At 44.6% G+C, this 17,547-nt stretch overlaps 1 protein-coding gene across 2 annotated transcripts; it reads left to right on the top strand.

Moving 5' to 3' along the window:
- Positions 1 to 746: 746 nt before the first annotated feature.
- RAD23A (RAD23 homolog A, nucleotide excision repair protein) lies at positions 747 to 16,978 on the top strand. Of its 2 annotated transcripts, none has more exons than XM_081845446.1 (9): positions 747 to 983; positions 8,853 to 9,014; positions 9,350 to 9,537; positions 10,325 to 10,359; positions 11,411 to 11,538; positions 12,287 to 12,362; positions 12,589 to 12,719; positions 13,710 to 13,874; positions 15,151 to 16,978. In XM_081845446.1, the coding sequence occupies exons 1-9, from the start codon at positions 912 to 914 to the stop codon at positions 15,262 to 15,264; spliced, it is 1,071 nt and encodes a 356-aa protein (XP_081701572.1). In that variant the 5' UTR covers positions 747 to 911; the 3' UTR covers positions 15,265 to 16,978. The 2 variants fall into 2 exon arrangements, with proteins under 2 accessions (XP_081701572.1, XP_081701571.1); XM_081845445.1 differs by having other exon boundaries at positions 748 to 983; positions 10,304 to 10,359.
- The last annotated feature ends 569 nt before the right edge of the window (positions 16,979 to 17,547 follow it).

Below are 17,547 nucleotides of genomic sequence, written 5' to 3' on the forward strand. Positions count from 1 at the left end.
TGGAAAGCTGCTTGGCCTGTCCCTTGTCAATGAGGAATTGAGTTACTTTCTAGCACAAGGTTTTCCTTTTAGGAGAATCACTTGAGTATTCAGCCTTGCTTTGGTGAGGTTCCCCCATATGGAAGGAAAGCTGTGGTCTGTCCTTGTCAAGTGTCTGGGCTCCCATTCAGGACAAAATTCTAGACCGGGTTCCACAGTCTGAAATCAACATACAGTACTTGCTAGCATTTAGAGCCATTCTTTCACCTGGCATGCAAATGTAACGGCTGCCTTTAATACTCTACAGAGAGGCAAAGTCAGTAGCTGATGCTGTACTGCACAAGGACCTTGATTCGCCTGGGGGAAATGCCGAATCGCAAATATACCCATAATTAAGAAGGGTGGCATGGAGGCGATGGGGAACTAGCGCCAGTCGTGCATTGTACAGTCGCCCTGTCAATATTTACAGGCTGGAGGCGCCTACTCGGAAGTAAACCCGTGTCCTCCCATGGGAAAATCGTACCGCGTCACTTCCGCTTTGTTCCTTAATATTGGATGCCCAGAAAAGAAATCCCCATCGAAAGCGACCCCCAACTTAAACCACCCCCTCCTCCCACGGCGTTACTCGCTCGCGCAGAAGGCGCGCGAAACGGAAATCCCCGAAACGAACCGGAAGCCGGGAAACGTGCGCGCGCATTTTCTAGCCTTCCTGACTCTATGGTTAAGGAACGCCTCGGCCTGTCTTCCTTGGCCCCTGTCACGTGGGAAGGGCCCGTCAGGGAGCGGAAGCGGCGCTCGGACGCGATTAAAATGGCGGCGTCGTGAAGTTGCATGTTGTTGTGGGGGACCCCCAGCTGAGTCCGTTGGGAGGAACCGCCAGTTGCCGCCGCCGCCGCCCTCTCCCCTGCCTCCTTCCCTCCCGCCCGCCCGCCATGGCGGTGACCGTCACCCTGAAGACCCTCCAGCAGCAGACCTTCAAGATCCGCATGGAGCCTGACGAGACGGTGAGGGGCGGCGGGTCGTCCTCCTCCTCCCCTTCCCCTTCCCCACCTTCCTCCTCCTTCCCCCGGCCTCTTCTGCGCCCCCAACCCTCTTGCGCCAGGAGCCCCCTTTCGCCTTGCAGGTTAAGCGGGCGGTACTTCTCGCCTCTCGCTTTCCAGATCTCCCCCTCTCTCGTTCGTAGGAGTTTCCTCGCGAGGTGGGAAGGGAAAGGGAAGCAGTCCACCCCCGGGTCGCCTTACAGGGGCGATCCTCCAACTTCTCCCGATCTAGAAGTTAGTCCTTAAAGAACAGCGTCGTTTGTTTTGCCACAAAGCTCACACAGGAAAAGCTGTCAAGTAGGGGTTTCTCGAAGGCGCGCGGTCTCTCTCAATACACACGTGTAGCCACAGTCCTTGACCCTTACTGGCGTAAGGATCTGTTCGCTGCTGGGCACGTAACACACGCGCGCCCGCGCCCCGGCCGCCTTCCTTCCAGTCGTGCTTTATTCTTAATTCCACATACACATCCTGTGTACACATCCTGTTACACCAACATCTATAAAGGGGCTGCTCCCATTTCCACCCCCTCCTCCCTACGCTAGCTTTCCCAGCACGTGCTTAAATTCAAAATCAAATGCAGAATGGTGGTTTCCGAATTAGTATCTCCTATTCTGGGTGCCTAACCCCCCCCCCAAAAAAAATCAAGAACATAATAAGAGTTTGCTGGGCCAGGCCAAAGACACATGTGGTCCCATATTCTGTTCTCACAGAGGCTGTGGCAAGCAGAACATGAGTGCAACCTACTGGCTTACATTTTGGTTATTTTGGCATCATTTTGTTTTCATAGTTCTTACTTCCAGCATATGGCCTCTGATCCTAAAGGTAGAGCACAGCCACCATGACTAGAAGCCATTGATCACTATATTCTCTATCAATGCCTAATCCTCTTTTAAAACCATCCAGGTTAGTAGCCATTGCTACCTCTTGCAGGATCAAATTCTATAGCTTAACTCTGTGCCATGTGAAGAAGTGCTTTCGCTTGTCTGTCCTGAGCCTTCCAATATTCTGCTTCAATGGACGGTCCCAAGTTCTGTTCTTAAGAGGAAGGAAGAACCAGAACTGTACCCAGTATTCCAAGTGTGGTTGTACCATAGATTTGTATAAAGATATTACGATACTAGCAGTTTTATTTTCAATCCCTTTCCTAGTGATCTGTATTCACCTTTTTCACAGCTGCTGCACTCTGTTAGTCAATATATTTATCAAGCTATCCACTACTATCTTGTTCCTGGTCAGTCACTGCTAGTTAAGACCCCATAAATGTATGTGTGAAATTAAGATTTTTTTTTTTTTTTTTTTTGCCCATCCTGAAAAAATTGGCGTCATCAACAAACTTGGTTACTTCACTGCTCCTAACTCTAGACAATTTGTGAACAAGTTAAATGGCACAAGTCCCAGTACCTTGGAGGACTCCACTTTGTACCATCCCTCCCATTGGGAGAACTGTCCATTTATTCCTGCTATCTACTTCCTCCTTTTTAACCAGTTACTGATCCACAAGAGCACCTCTTCTCTTATTCCCTGACTGTTAACCTTGCTTGGGAGTCTTTGATGAGGTACTTTATGTACTTTGTCAAAAGCTTTTAAAAAAGTATTTGTTAACTGGGTTACTTCTATCTATATTAAGGTTACCAGATTTTTTTCAATGAATCTGGGGACACTTTTCAACTTCCTACTAAATAGATGGATTTTGTCAAGGGACTGATTTGGTAATCCAGGGACTGTCCCCGGGAAACGGGGATGTTCTGGTAACTTTAATCTATATGCTTATTTCTCAAAGAAATTGAAAATGTTAGTAAGAAAGGACTTACCTTTACAGAAGCCATGCTGGTTCTATGTTAGTAAGTCTTGTTCTTCTGTAGGCTTGGTAATTCTATCTTTAACAATGCTTTCAACCAGTTTCTGAAAGAGGTGCTAAGCTAACCAGTCTGTGGTTTCCAGGATTACCCCTGCCCCCAGTCCCCCCTCCCTCCCTATGAAATGGCACTACATTGATCATTTTCCAGTGTTCAGGTATGGAGGCAGGTATCTTAGGAACAAGTTACATATCTTTGTTGGAAGTTTAGTATTTTCACATTTGAGTTTCTTCAGAACTCTTGGCTGGATGCCATCCAGATTCAGCAATTGTCAAATTATATTTTTTCAATAAGGGCCTATAAGAACTTTGTATCTTTTCTCCTCTAATTGCCTCAGTTTGGCAGGTTCCCTTTTAAAAGTTAGTTCAGGTACAGGGGTCTCCCATATATCTTCTACTGTGCAGGCAGATACGTACAAATAATTCATTTAGCTTCTCTGCAATCTCCTTTTTCTCCTTCAGCATACCTTGACTTCCTTGTCATTCAAAGGTCCAACTAACTGCCTCCGTAGCCAGTCTCCTGCTTTCAATGTATTTAAATGTTTGTGGTTAGTCTTTATGTTTTCAGCAAGATGCTCTTCAGATTCTTTTTTAGCATCCCTTATTGCTCGATTGCATTTCTTTTGCCAAAGTTTGTGTTCTATTTTCTTCTCATTTGGACAAGATTTCTATTTTCTAAAGGAAGCCTTCTTGCCTTTGATAGCTTCTTTAACTCTGCTTGTTATTCATGCTGGAATCCTCATGGCCCTGGTGGTACCTTTTTTATTTGCTATTTACATTTAAACAGAGCTTCTAGTGTGGTTTTAAACAACCCCTGAACATTTTGAGAGATGTGACCCTATTGACTTTGCCTTTAAACTTCCTTTTTACCAATTCCTTCATTTTTGGGACGTCCCCTCTATTGAAGTCAAATGTGGCCTTTGGATTTTCTTGGCAATTGTCAGTATATAAATTGAATTTGATAGCACAATAGTTACTATTCCCAATTGGTTCAACGGTACTCACATTTCTCAGCAGGTTGTTGGCACCACTCAAGATTAGGTCCAGGGTTGCCACTCTTCTGATGAGTTCCATGACCAGCTGTCCTAGGGCACAGTCTATCAGATTTATTGTTGTTTTCGTAGCTTCTTTCCCACCACCAATGTCTATCTTTCCTCAGTTTTTTTATTTTAAATCAGTGTTTTATGTATTTTATTACCCATGCTATTTATAGGTAGATTTCTGCCTCCTGTGCTTCAACATTATACTGATTCATCTGGTTTTGTTTGAATGAAGCGAGTCTGAATATGAATCCAGATACTAAAAGTAATATCAATCTGGAGTAATCACTTTGATTCCTCCCTTGTCATATAATTCTGGAAGAACACATAGGAGGAGTGGTAACTGCTAAGAATTCATTATTATTTTTCAGTCTCTGCCTATTGTGGGTCAAGAGGCATGCCTCTTTGGCAATTTGCTTTTAACTTCAGTGGAACAAAGTAAATCCTTTCAAACACCAGTACCTACATATAAATAAGCCCTGAACTTAACCAATTTGCTAGCTTTTATCATGTTCTGATTTGATTCAAGTTCCAAAACAGTTTTAGTAAGGATTCTCAAACGTGACCTTTTGAAAGGAAAAAAAATAAAAAATTTGTCACAAGCTGCATTATCCCTTTCGTGCGAGGTATATGTTGCATCCTGGTGGACTGAGTTCTTTTTATCAAAATTTAACTCTACGGCCAGGGTAGGACCATTCATCCATCATCTCACCCTGCACAGAAGTATAGAAGTAAAACAGCTTTGGGATTTATTCAAGAGAGACAGCCACACAGTGCAGAAGACAACGGCCTCCCTATGCAATCTCATCTTGCTTGCAAAATTCCTTTTTAACCTAAACCACAGTGCAATTGCTGACTGTTCACAAAGGTGAAAGTTTTTCTGTGCTCTATCAAGGAAGTTTTTTGTTTGTTTGTTTAAATCCAAGATCTCCTTTCATTTTTTTAACCTTCTCTTTTTGGATGATGATTGTTTATTATTATAATTTTATTTCATAAAAATATATACAGTGCTTGATTGTAAAAAACAAAACAAAAACAATCTCAAAGCAGCTTACATAAAGATAAGTAAGAAAATCAAGAAAAATCCATGACCACATTTAAAACGTTTGAAAGTTAAAATACTAAAATTACCTCAACTTTCTAAGCATTAGGTAGGTTTTTTGAAACAAGAATGTTTTTAACAGGCGCTGAAAACTGTACAGGGAAGGTGCCAGCTTGATCTCAATAGGCAGGGAGTTACAAAGATTGGATGCTGCCCCATGAAACAATTGAGTTCTTACAAATGTAGTTGTCAGGGGCTGGACTGAATGGTGCCCCCCCCCACCTTCTCCTGAACCTTCCCGAGAACAGGAGGACAGTATAGATCAGGCATAGGCAAACTCCGCCCTCCAGGTGTTTTGGGACTACAGCTCCCATCATCCCTGACCACTGGTCCTGTTAGCTAGGGATGATGGGAGTTGTAGTCCCAAAACATCTGGAGGGCCGAGTTTGTCTGTGCCTGGTATAGATTTAGAACAGTGGTTTGCAGAGCAGCATAGTTCAGAGGCTGCAAAGGGCAGAAGCTTGCAAATATTGGAAGAGGAACAGCAGGAGGAAGAAAAAGCACCAGGGAAGAGACAGCTGACAGACTCAGTGTCTTTAGAAAGCATTCCTGACCACCCCTTCCCAGAACCAGGCGTGCCTTGAGAGTAGTAGAACAGAGAGCTCAGAGGCAGAAAACTTAGATTAGCTGGTGCATGGGTGACGTAGAATAGGGACGATGTAGGGGGGTGGGACTTTATTTGGAGCAACCCCATTGATGGATAGGAACTACATTACTTTTTCTTGCTTTGTAAATCCTGAATAAATTACATGGTAAGGACTCTTCTTGTCACCTGCTTTTTTGCTGCCACCAGGGGAGGGAAAGGATTCCCTGAACCTTGACAATAGTGCAGAATGTGGTGTTTATATGCTGCCAAGCACCATATAATCATAAAATCCTACAGAGGTGTGGAGCTGTTCTGTGTTTGTGGGAATGGAGAGCAGTCCCAGAAGCTGGAAATATTGCCTATTAATGGTACTTTGTGGGGGGGGGGTGTAGTTTTTTTGAACTGGTGAAAGTACCATGAAGTCTTTGTCTGCCCTTGCTTTTGGTATTTATAGATGGCAGGGTAACAGGTTTGGCTTTCCTAAAAGCTTTTAGAAGTAAGGGACTTTCTGAACCCGTCTCTCTTCATTGGGAGTAAAGACAGTACTCAAAAGAGCATTAGATACAGGACAGAGTTCACTGTGCTGGAAGAATGTGGCTTACGGGCCAATTCAAATATCTCTACAGCCACGCTTCTTGGGGTGGAAAAAGTTTTTTTTTTAAAAAAAATATTTATTAAAATTTTTCAATACAAATGTAAAAATAATAAACAATATAACATATATCGTAACATAGTTTCATAACTTCTTTGGACTCCCTCGCGTCTCCCGCTCCCAATTACATCATTGTAAATTTTTACCAGCAATTTATCATCTTGTTTACGTTCTTATGCCCCGTTCATTTAAATATAATCTAATAATTCTCCAGAAGGTTTACATTTCTCACTTGTCATCCCAATTCCGTCTAGTTTAGTGGTGCTCAATTATTTATGATCTAGCATCTTTCTTAACATTCAACCAAATTACAGTATTTTTGCAAATACATCTTAAATTTCTTCCAATCTTCTTCAACCCTCTCCTCTCCCAGGTCTCGGATTCTGCCAGTCATCTCGGCCAGTTGCATATAGTCCATTAGCTGCATCTGCCATTCTTCCAGTGTGGGTAGATCTTGCGTTTTCCAGTTCTTAGCGATGAGTATCCTTGCTGCCGTTGTTGCATACATAAAAAATGTTCGGTCCTTCTTTAGCACCTTCTGACCGACAATACCCAGAAGGAAGGCCTCTGGTTTCTTAGTGAAGGTATACTTAAATACCTTTTTCAACTCATTATATATCATTTCCCAGAAGGCCTTCACTTTAGGGCAAGTCCACCAGAGGTGAAAGAATGTTCCTTCACTTTCTTTACATTTCCAACATTTATTTTCAGACAAATGGTATATTTTGGCAAGTTTAACTGGGGTCATGTACCATCTATATATCATTTTCATTACATTTTCCTTCAGAGCATTACATGCAGTGAAGTTCAGCCCAGTGGTCCACAACCTTTCCCAGTCCTCAAACATAACGTTATGCCCAATGTCCTGTGCCCACTTTATCATAGCCGATTTAACCATTTCGTCTTGTGTATTCCATTTTAACAGCAAGTTATACATTCTTGATAGTACCTTAGTCTTTGGTTCTAACAATTCTGTTTCCAACTTCGATTTCTCCACCTGGAACCCTAACTTTTTGTCGTTTTTAAAGACTTCTTTAATCTGAGCATAATGTAACCAGTCTCGCACTTTATCCTTCATTTTCTCCAAACTCTGCAATTTCCAGTTGTCTCCATCTTTTTCTAATATTTCCCAATATTTTGGCCATTTAGCCTCCATATTGGGTCTTTTTCGGGCCTTAGCTTCCAGAGGTGAAAGCCACCTTGGAGTTTTGTTTTCCAATAAGTCTTTGTATTTTGTCCAGACATTAAATACTGCTTTCCTGACAATATGGTTCTTAAAGGCCTTATTGATCTTAACCTTGTCATACCATAAGTATGCATGCCAACCAAAAGCATTGTTAAAGCCTTCCAGGTCCAGTACATCAGTGTCCTCCAGAAGTAGCCAGTCTTTTAGCCAGCAGAAAGCTGCAGCTTCATAGTACAGCTTTAGGTCTGGCAGGGCAAAGCCCCCTCTTTCTTAAACTTAATTCTGGGCTTTTTGCCCTGCCAGACAAATTTAGAGATATCTCTCTGCCACTTCCGGAAGCACTCCGTCTTGTCCACAATCTGTAGTGTTTGAAACAAAAACAACATTTTTGGCAATACATTCATCTTAATAGCAGCAATTCGGCCTAACAAAGAAAGTTTCAATTTTGTCCAACTAAGTCTCTCTTAATTTCTGACCAACATTTTTCATAGTTATCCTTAAATAGACTCAGATTTTTTGCTGTTATATTAACCCCTAGGTACTTTACTTTTTTAACCACATTTAATTCTGTCTCTCTCTGAAACCGTTCTGACTCTGTATCTGTCAAGTTTTTTCCCAACACCTTGGTTTTCTGTTTGTTTAATTTAAATCCCGCCACCCGACCAAAGTCCTGAATCAATTGTAGTACTCTTTTCGTACTAGATTCTGGCTCCTGCAGGGTCAAAACTAGGTCATCTGCAAAAGCTTTAAGTTTATATTGTTTCGCTCCGACCTGAATTCCTTCCACCAACCGGTCCCCTCTAATCATATTCAAGAGCACCTCCAGAACCGAAATAAATAGCAAAGCAGAAATAGGGCAGCCTTGTCGTGTTCCTTTTTCGATTTCAAACTCTTCTGTAACCACATTGTTAACTATCAATTTAGCCTTTTGTTCTGAGTATATTGCATCAATCCCATTCTCAAAACCCCGTCCCACTCCCATTTCTTTTAGATTTCCCTTCATAAATCTCCAGGAAATATTGTCGAAGGCCTTCTCCGCATCTATAAAAATTAACACTGCTTTTGTATTTATGTCTGTTTGCAAAAGTTCCAAAATGTCGATAATGTTCCTTGTATTAGCAAACAAGTGTCTACCTGGGAGAAAGCCTGCCTGGTCCTTGTGAATTACTTCATTTAAAACTTTTTTTAAATCTACATGCCAAAATGTCTGCAAATATTTTGTAATCCACATTTAAAAGAGAGATGGGACGATAGTTCTTAAGTTGCGTCTTTTCAGCTTCCGATTTTGGTATCAATGTGATAAAAGCTTCCTTCCACGATTCCAGCGCCCTCTTCCTTGGGGTGGAAAAAGTTTGACTCTCAGGCGTTCAGTACAAGACAGATGGTGGAACCAGTTTGGTCTTGACCCACAGGTCCGAGTTCTTAAGGAGAAGATTGAGGCTGAAAAGGGCAAGGAAGCGTTCCCAGTGTCGGGACAGAAGCTTATCTATGCTGGCAAGATCCTGAGTGATGATGTCCCTATCAAGGAGTACAAGATTGACGAGAAGAACTTTGTGGTGGTGATGGTCACCAAGGTATGGTTGGGCACCTCCATTGCTTCATGGGAATGCTTTCCTGGGAACAGAAGACTGATTCTGCTTCAGTAGCTTCCCCCCCCCCCTCCCCGCCTTGCTGTGGTTCAAAGGATGGTGTGCTAGGAAGCAGATTTGGTGCAGGTTTCTGACAGTGCAGGTTTCGGCCTTGGGGTGTGGGCACATCGAAGAAAGGTGATTACAGGGCATTGAAAATTCCAGGAGTAGCTTCTCTTGGTTTCTCAGAATTAACTTGAAGGTCAATCCCCTTTGCTTTTCTCTGTGGGATAGAAATGCATTGTATCTGCTTCTAAGTCTCATTTTGATTTTCTGTTCAGAACAAAACAGGCTCAGGAGCTCCTGTCCCCTCACCAAGTGAGGCAGCGCCCCCATCAGAGCCTACACCATCCTCTGGACAGATGCTGCTGCCTGGAGCAGCTACTGTTTCACCCCCACTAGGAACGCCATCAAGTGAGGAGAAGCCTCCTGAAGAGACAGTGACTGTTTCCCCTCAGGAATCAGTTGGGTAAGTTTGGCTTGCCCTGCCACCCTCCGCACTCTCATTTGTTTTGTAGGTGACGCTGGAATGATATAATGGAGGGAGAAATTCTAGGCCTTGGAAATCGTGATTGGTTCTGAAAATCCAACAATGTTTGGAGTTTGGAGTAAACTGATTGGGGATAACTTCTAGAGCAGATGCTACTGGGACACAGAATTAGCCTACCATCACTTGGACCAGCCGGTTGTGGTCTTGTGTTTGTTTAGCTGTTCAATTTTATTGCCAGTCTTTCCTTTATGTTTGAGGACTTTAACGTGGAAACTCTTTCTCCATACGTGGAGATTTGAGTGGGTTCGAAAGTGGGCTGCAAACCACACAGCCTAGGTGCCTCAAATCTCAGTCTTGGCATTATTAGACAGCTATAAAAAGGGTGCAGGATTGGGGTGGGAAACAAGAAGGTACATGAGAGCATGTGTTTTGGAGCTGAGCAGCCCTCCTCTCCTGGCCTCTGTTGCTTCATAGCTTCGTACCACCAGTTTTAGCACCACTACCCACTCTCAGAACAGTACCCCTGAAATGTGGCAATTGTAGTTGCACTCCAGGCCTCGGTGGTGGTAAGAATCGTTAGGCAAAGCAGTTGCTTGCTGTTTGTCAGCCATGGGGGTAGGAGAGAGATTGTATGACTGAAGGGAAAACCAGCTGTTCTGTTGCTTAGTTTATATTTGGCTTTTCAGTTTTCTTGGCCAGTTATCTGAAAGGACCCAGCTACTATTTCTCTCTCTTAAATTTGCAGCTCTGTTCCCTCTTCAGGTAGCATGGGACGTGAAGATGATGCAGCTTCCACTTTAGGTAGGTGAGCGCCTTTCCTTCGCTTGCCACAGGGGAGAGCTCTCAGCTCCTTGGCTGCAGTATGCTCTTATAAGATTGGGACCACTCTCTCCCTATTCTGCTGTTTTGACTGGTAAATTTCTATGGTCTCCAGATCCATAGTTGATGGACTTCTAAATACACTACAGCACGGGATAACTTAGGAAGTGCTGCCCTCTAACGGTCTCTAGTGGTTAAAACACTTCTCCTTCCACCACTGTTTCATGGGGATCCGGCATGCAAGCGTCAGCTGGGAGCCACGAGTGGGTTGCAACTGAGACTGCACCATCATTTTTGCTCTAGGCTTCTTTAGGTGGGTAGGGTGTGGGGAGAGTAGGCAGCAAAAGAAAACCATACATAGTAAAAAAAATAAAGTGGGTCTCATGTTGCAGGTTAGGGTTAAAGATGAATCCTGGGTCTGAAAGTTGAACACTGCGTGTGGGAACAGTTTGGCAGATTTCACCCCCAAATTCTGTCATCAGCCACTGATACCTGTATTCTTTCCATCAAGGTTACGGCATAGTGGGCACCTGCTTGCCCTTTTGTGGCCGTGTTGTATAAGGAGCAGTGTCTAGCACTTGAGCTGTGGCCATGGAAACTGGAAATTCTGGATTCCATCCCCATTTCTGGAAGCAGTCTAGTGGTTAAAACCCAGGAATCCTGATGCAGCCTCCAGTTCTGTAAGGGGAATGAGATTTAGTAGGAAAACTCAGGGGGCTTTCGAGAGGGTGGTCTCTCTTGTGGAAAGAGGCTTGAGATCTTAATTCTGTTTTCAGCCATTAGAGGGACTTTGAAGATCTGGGAATAGAAACTGGATATGAAGCTTTGGAGCTTACTGGTGTTAAAAGCCCCAAGGGTACAAGCTTCCTGGTTCTGCAGACATTGTAATGAGGATGCTGGCAATGGCAAAGTGACCTGTTGCCTTCCAGTCCAGCTGCCCACCTTGCTCCCCTTCCCATATGCAAGGGTCAGGTGGAAATAGTTGCACATTTTCTTCCCCTAATGTCAAACTGTCTTCCTTTTCCGCTTCCAGTTACTGGCTCAGAGTATGAGACAATGCTGAATGAAATCATGTCAATGGGCTATGAGCGAGAGCGGGTGGTGGCAGCACTACGGGCCAGCTACAACAACCCTCACCGGGCTGTGGAATACCTGCTAACGGTAAGGAGAAATGCTGGGTTTGTCCTACCATCATCAATATATTTTGGGCTTTCCTCTAGTTCTTCAAGGGGTGTTCCTGGCTTCCTTTTCCTTCCACTTCACTGGTGTGCTATAATCTTTTTCTGCTCACTGCCGCCGCAACTCTGTTGCTAGCCTGGGTTGCTTGAAAGAGGCAGAGCACCATGCTTTCTGAACCATCTCAGACGTGTCTTCCAGAAGGATGACTCCGTACTAGTTTCTCAGCTCTGTGCATCTTGCTTGCTCTGGTGTCTCCCCTGCTTAGTATAGCACAGAGGAAGACCACGGATACCATCCAAGGAGCTTGCTTTATCTAAACAGTTGTGAGGTTAGTTGGGCACTTTGCAAAAGGGCTGAGGGCTAGATCCTTGCACTCCTACATTAAACTAAATTTGGAAGTCAGAAAAAATCCCGTCAGAATGAACATTTTGTAAATGTAAGCAGACATCCTTAGTCACATAATACGGGAAAATAAAATTGAAACTGAAGAGATGTGAGCAGGCAATAGACACGACTGGACTTGGGCAAGGAAATCTGGAGAGCAGAAATGTTCCCCCCTGTCACTGGAAGTCTTGCCCCAACAGAAACTGCCTTCATAGTTTGTTTTGCCTTGAACAGTTCCCGCACACCGTCAGTCTCTGAGGTAGCCATTAGTGTGCTGTGGATGGACTCTTGAAAAGTGTATGATCTGGAAGTAGTTCCATTAACTTTGCTTTCTCTAACTTTGCAGGGTATCCCAGGTAGCCCAGAACCAGAGAGAGCCTCCATTCAGGAGAGCCAGCCTCAAGAGCAGTCGGCACCAGAAGGTGTGTGTCCCCTACTTTCATATAAAGAGTTTACTGGAGCGGTGGACTATGGGGAGTAACAGTTGTGCCTAACTAGGCTGCAGTGCATTGGCTAGTGGCGTGTTGGGAGAGTGCTGCCCCTTGATGGCTTCATACGCACTCCTCTCTCTACGCACATGCCCAGCCCCTCCCCCACTTGCTCCTGTTCTGCTCGCATGCATGGCTTTAACACTCATTGGATCTACAGGAGAGAACCCTCTGGAATTTCTGCGAGACCAGCCCCAGTTCCAGAACATGCGCCAGGTGATCCAGCAGAACCCAGCTCTGCTCCCAGCCCTGCTCCAGCAGTTAGGCCAAGAGAACCCTCAGCTGCTGCAGGTAACTGAGTGGATGGGCTTCATTTGTTGTCTCAGTCAGTTGGGGACAGCCTTGGAGCAGCCAGATGGGTCAAAGTTACACTGGTCTGAGATCCCACTGGTGCCAGCATGGGCAGCATGACTCTCAGCATCTCTCGGGCGGTTGTTTGGTATTTCTAGAGAAATAGCAGGCACAACAGAGCCAAGTGGGTATGCTAACCTGGCTAGGCAGACTATTTGTGCTGTTGTATGCATTGTTTGCATGTCATCGACCTGTACAGCCAGATCCTACTTCTTAGATGAGTGTTTGCTTCCCTGGGGTTCCTCCTTTAAATGTTGCTGCCAACCTTCATGGCTCAGTTTCCTCCCAGTTCTCCTGATTTGCCTACCCTAGGCCTTGGGTTAGGGCATGGGTAGGCAAACTAAGGCCCGGGGGCCGGATCTGACCTAATCGCCTTCTAAATCCGGCCCACGGATGGTCTGGGAATAAGTGTGTTTTTACATGAGTAGAATGTGTGCTTTTACTTAAAATGCATCTCTGGGTTATTTGTGGGGCATAGGAATTCGTTCATTCCCCCCCCCAAATATATATATATAATCCAGCCCCCCACAAGGTCTGAGGGACAGTGGACCGGCCCCCGGCTGAAAACGTTTGCTGACCCCTGGGTTAGGGTGATCACTGCTGGCTCAGTCATCTTCCTTTGCTTGGCCTTAATTATATATGGGCAAGCTTTAACAGTGGATGCAGTGTGTGTTGTGGCTAGAGGAGGAGGATTATGAATATAACATACTTGAAAATTCAGTGGCATAAGAGTGAGGACTTCAACGTAGGAGAAAAGGATGGCAGGTCAGGTCTCCTCTCTTCCCCTCAAATTGGAGGGTCTCATGTGAGGGTTTGGTGTCCTTTGGAGGTGCTTGTGTGAGGTTTGCTGTCCCAGGGGCCCTGAGGGGTCGCAGGGTGTAGGCATGTGTTAATTGATAACAGTAAGTTTTTCTCTTCCTCCTCCTCCAGCAAATCAGCCAACACCAGGAGCAGTTCATTCAGATGCTCAATGAACCACTGGGTGAAGTACCTGACATCGCAGACATTGAAGGAGAGATGGGTGCTATTGGGGAGGAAGCCCCTCAGATGAATTACATCCAAGTCACGCCTCAGGAAAAAGAAGCCATAGAAAGGGTAAAAGAGGGGAGCAGTAGCCTGGGGCAGGGACAAGAAGGGAAGTCTCTTGCTGTCTGTACTGGAGCTTCTCCCTGTAGGATTTGCTCCCTCATGAGATACAGAACAGTTAAGCGGCCAGGGTCTACGTCTTGCACTAGTTTCTGTAGGCTACTACTACTATTACTACTACTACTACTACTACTACTATTATTATTATTATTATTATTATTATTACAGAGACATCTTGGTGGGTACAGTGGAAAGGGTGGGACTTTCAGGTTATTGGCTAGTATTACAAGTCACTCCCCATCACCTTGCTGTGTGGACTAGAGCTAGGCTGGCTGACCTGTGGACCTCCAGATAATGTTGGATTCCAGCTCCCACCAGCCACATCCAGCATGGCCAAAGGGCAGGGATGCTGGAAACTGTACTCCCTCAGGGCTCACAGGTTAGTCAGCCCCGCAATAGAGTCTGAGGGCAGCACAGGAGCTTTAGGGCAAGAAGTGCCAGCAGCCTGGCAATAAACGGATTGGCATGTGAGCTCTGAACATGTGGTTTCGCTTCATTCGCTTTTGTCTTTCTCTAAGGCTATAGAACCATGGTTATTCATAAGCCAGTTCTGCACCAAACAAGCCAGTTTTCTGTACTGAAATATTTGTTGATTCTAAAAAAACCCAACACATTTCTAAACTGCTTGATATGTTAAAATCTTTAAGTGATGTACAAACAAATAAACAATAAAACAGTATCACGAAAGCAGAGAGAAAAACAAGAACCTGTAAAGCTGTATTATAAAAACAAGAGTTCAGTAATAAGGTCCGGGGAAAGCCTGAGCAAATATATATATCTTATGTTTGAGGCAACTGAAGAGGAAGGGCATACCACAGTATGGGAGCATATGAACCTGCCCGGACCCTAAGATCATCTGAGGCCCTCCTCCATGAAAGGTCCGGAGGGTGACAACACAAGAACGAGCCTTTTTTGCAGCCAAACTGATAATTACGCTAACCCTACTAATGATGTCTGCCTACTCCGCTCCTGTGGTGAACCATGCTGTAGAGTGCCATGGCCCAACACAGGATAAGCATGTTGGGATCTCCCATAAGGGGGTCTGTGTATTATTATTATTATCATCATCATCATCATTGGCAGCATTCCTGGCAGTTGGCTCCTTAGAGGAAAGGTGAGATTGTAGGACACACAGCGTTGCCAATCAGAGCCTTTCTAACTTTTTCCCTTCCTTTCCTCTTTCTCTCTCTCTCTCTCTCTCTCTCTCTCCCTTCCCCACCCTTAGTTAAAGGCCTTGGGCTTCCCTGAGAGCCTGGTGATCCAGGCATACTTTGCTTGTGAGAAGAATGAGAATCTGGCGGCCAACTTCCTGCTGAGTCAGAACTTTGATGACGAGTGATAAAAGAAAAGAGTTTTATATAAAATTCTCTATATAAATATTCGTTTATTTAAAGGGGCACGTATTGGGATATGGGGGAATGGTATGATTTTAGAATGTCCCAGGCAATTTTGCTGGCTGGAGGAAAATACTCTACCTTGGAAACTGGGCAGCTGGGGAAAAAGCAGAACTAACGCACCTTCTCCTCTTTCCCTCCCCAAAAAACAAGGGCTGCCTTTGAGCCCAGCTGCATCCCACGACAGTCCTTGGACTGGCAAGCAGGATGTTCAGGGAAAGGTTGACATGGCAGATGGGTTCGATTGGACCTCCTCCCATCTGAGCTGATTGCGTGTGTGCAAACAGATTGCTCTTTTGTTTGCAAATCCCCCCTCCCTCCCCCCCCCACCAATGCACAGCGCTACAATGCCTAAATGTGTCTGGGCTCATCAGCTAATTCTGTCAGTAGTATTATTCCCTTCCCTTTCCACTGGCCTTTGAAAGAAGTCCAGTTCTTCATCCGTGTTCCAGAGAGCTTCTTGCACTAGGTGGGTGACCTGCCTTCTGATGATCTTTTTGATAACTGTGCTTGCACTGAAGAGGCTGTGCCACGATGGAGGAATACCTTGTAATGTTGCACATAAATCCCCTTTCCCAGCCCTGGTATTACCTTTCATCCTCCTCTGCTAAGCAGCCACCCACCTTGTAACTGCAGCTCTTTGGCACTCTTCTTAAATTAATTCTCAGAAGTAGCACTGGGAATTGGGGCCTGGTGGACAGTTGCCCTTTGATACAGCAGGTTTCATACCTTGGGGCCCTTTGACTGTTTGAATTTATCCCACTTCCCATGGCTACTCTGCAGAATTGGAGAAGTGGCTGGACTGCCTTTGCCGTCTCGCTTCCCCAGACTTGCCTAAGCAGGGCTCATCACTCATGTAACACATTGCTCAGCAGAGTTTGATTTCGAATTGTTTTAACATTAACATCTTGAAACGCGAGTCTTTTAAAAGCGGCTTTTTGGCGCTTGTGTCCATTGAATGAATTCCATTTTTAACATTTTCTGTGTTGTGGAAGTTTTAAGGAAATTAATATTTTCTAGTATTAATTTTATTTACCTGTTGTTTGAAAGATTCTTGCATTTTAAGGACTTTTCCCCCCCTTAAAGGAAACCCATTAGTATTGGGGGGATACAGAATCTCTTTGTTAAACGTTTGGGGGGGGGGCGCTTGCTTTTTTAATTTGGTGGGAAATATCAAATTGACATATTTTCGCAAATCTTTATAGGAAAATGTAAAAAGGAAAATTCTGCTTTGATGTACCTTTTTGAAGCTTGAGTTTGAGCTGACTGCACTTGAACATATCCTGATTGATCTCACCCGGAAGCTGACCTGGTACTTGGCTTCAGTCTCAAATATCCAGTGAAATTGACCTTGAACTTGAGATGCACAGGCACAGAACTGCAGAGTTTCCTCCAGTTTAGCTCATCCTTCACCTTATCATAGGAATGTTGGTCAAAATTGTTGCTGGTTTGAACATCAATAAAACTGTCAGTATCACCTGTCTAAACCCCCGTTTTCTTCGATGAACCATGAAATTGACTATTGTCTTCACCCTCTACCCTCATAACAATCCTGTCTCGAGTCCCACTCTTTCCTCAGCACATGCCCACTGCAGAGGGATCAGGAGTATTGCCTCTATGCCTCAAAAATAAATTCCGAAGCCATAAATTACTGCTAAATTGTGTGATACTGTTCTGTGGCTATGACTGACAGCGTGCAATATGTACTGGATAAGTAAAACTAATGTGATTTTTTTTCGGGGGGGGGGGGAGGCAGGGGAGACATGGAGGAAAGGGGAATTTCTGGTTCTCAAGCCTGAAAGTGAGTATCCGGTGGTTATAAACATAGCTGTAGGTAAGAGCCAAAGAGTGCAGATTCTCCTGATTTGATGAGCAAAGTTGCTTTTCTCCGCTGAAATACAATGGTACCTTGGTACTCGAATGGCTCGGCTCCTGAACAAATCGGCTCCTGAACACTGCAAACCTGGAATGAGTGTTCCAGTTTGTGAATGTTTTTTGGAAGCTGAACGTCCGACACGTCTTCCGACTGAGTGCAGGAAGCTCCTGCAGCCAATCGGAAGCCGGGCCTTGGTTTTTGAACGGTTTTGGGAGTCGAATGGACTCCCGGAATGCATTAAGTTCAAGAACCAAAGTACTACTGTGAACCCCGTTTGAAAGCTTCCTGAGATGGCTGTTCCACTTGACTTTGTGACTTGGCTTAGGCATTCAGACAGCATCGAGGTATCTTT

The sequence above is a fragment of the Podarcis erhardii genome (genome assembly GCF_964252035.2).
Source record: "Podarcis erhardii genome assembly, chromosome: 17".
Classification (NCBI taxonomy): domain Eukaryota; kingdom Metazoa; phylum Chordata; class Lepidosauria; order Squamata; family Lacertidae; genus Podarcis; species Podarcis erhardii.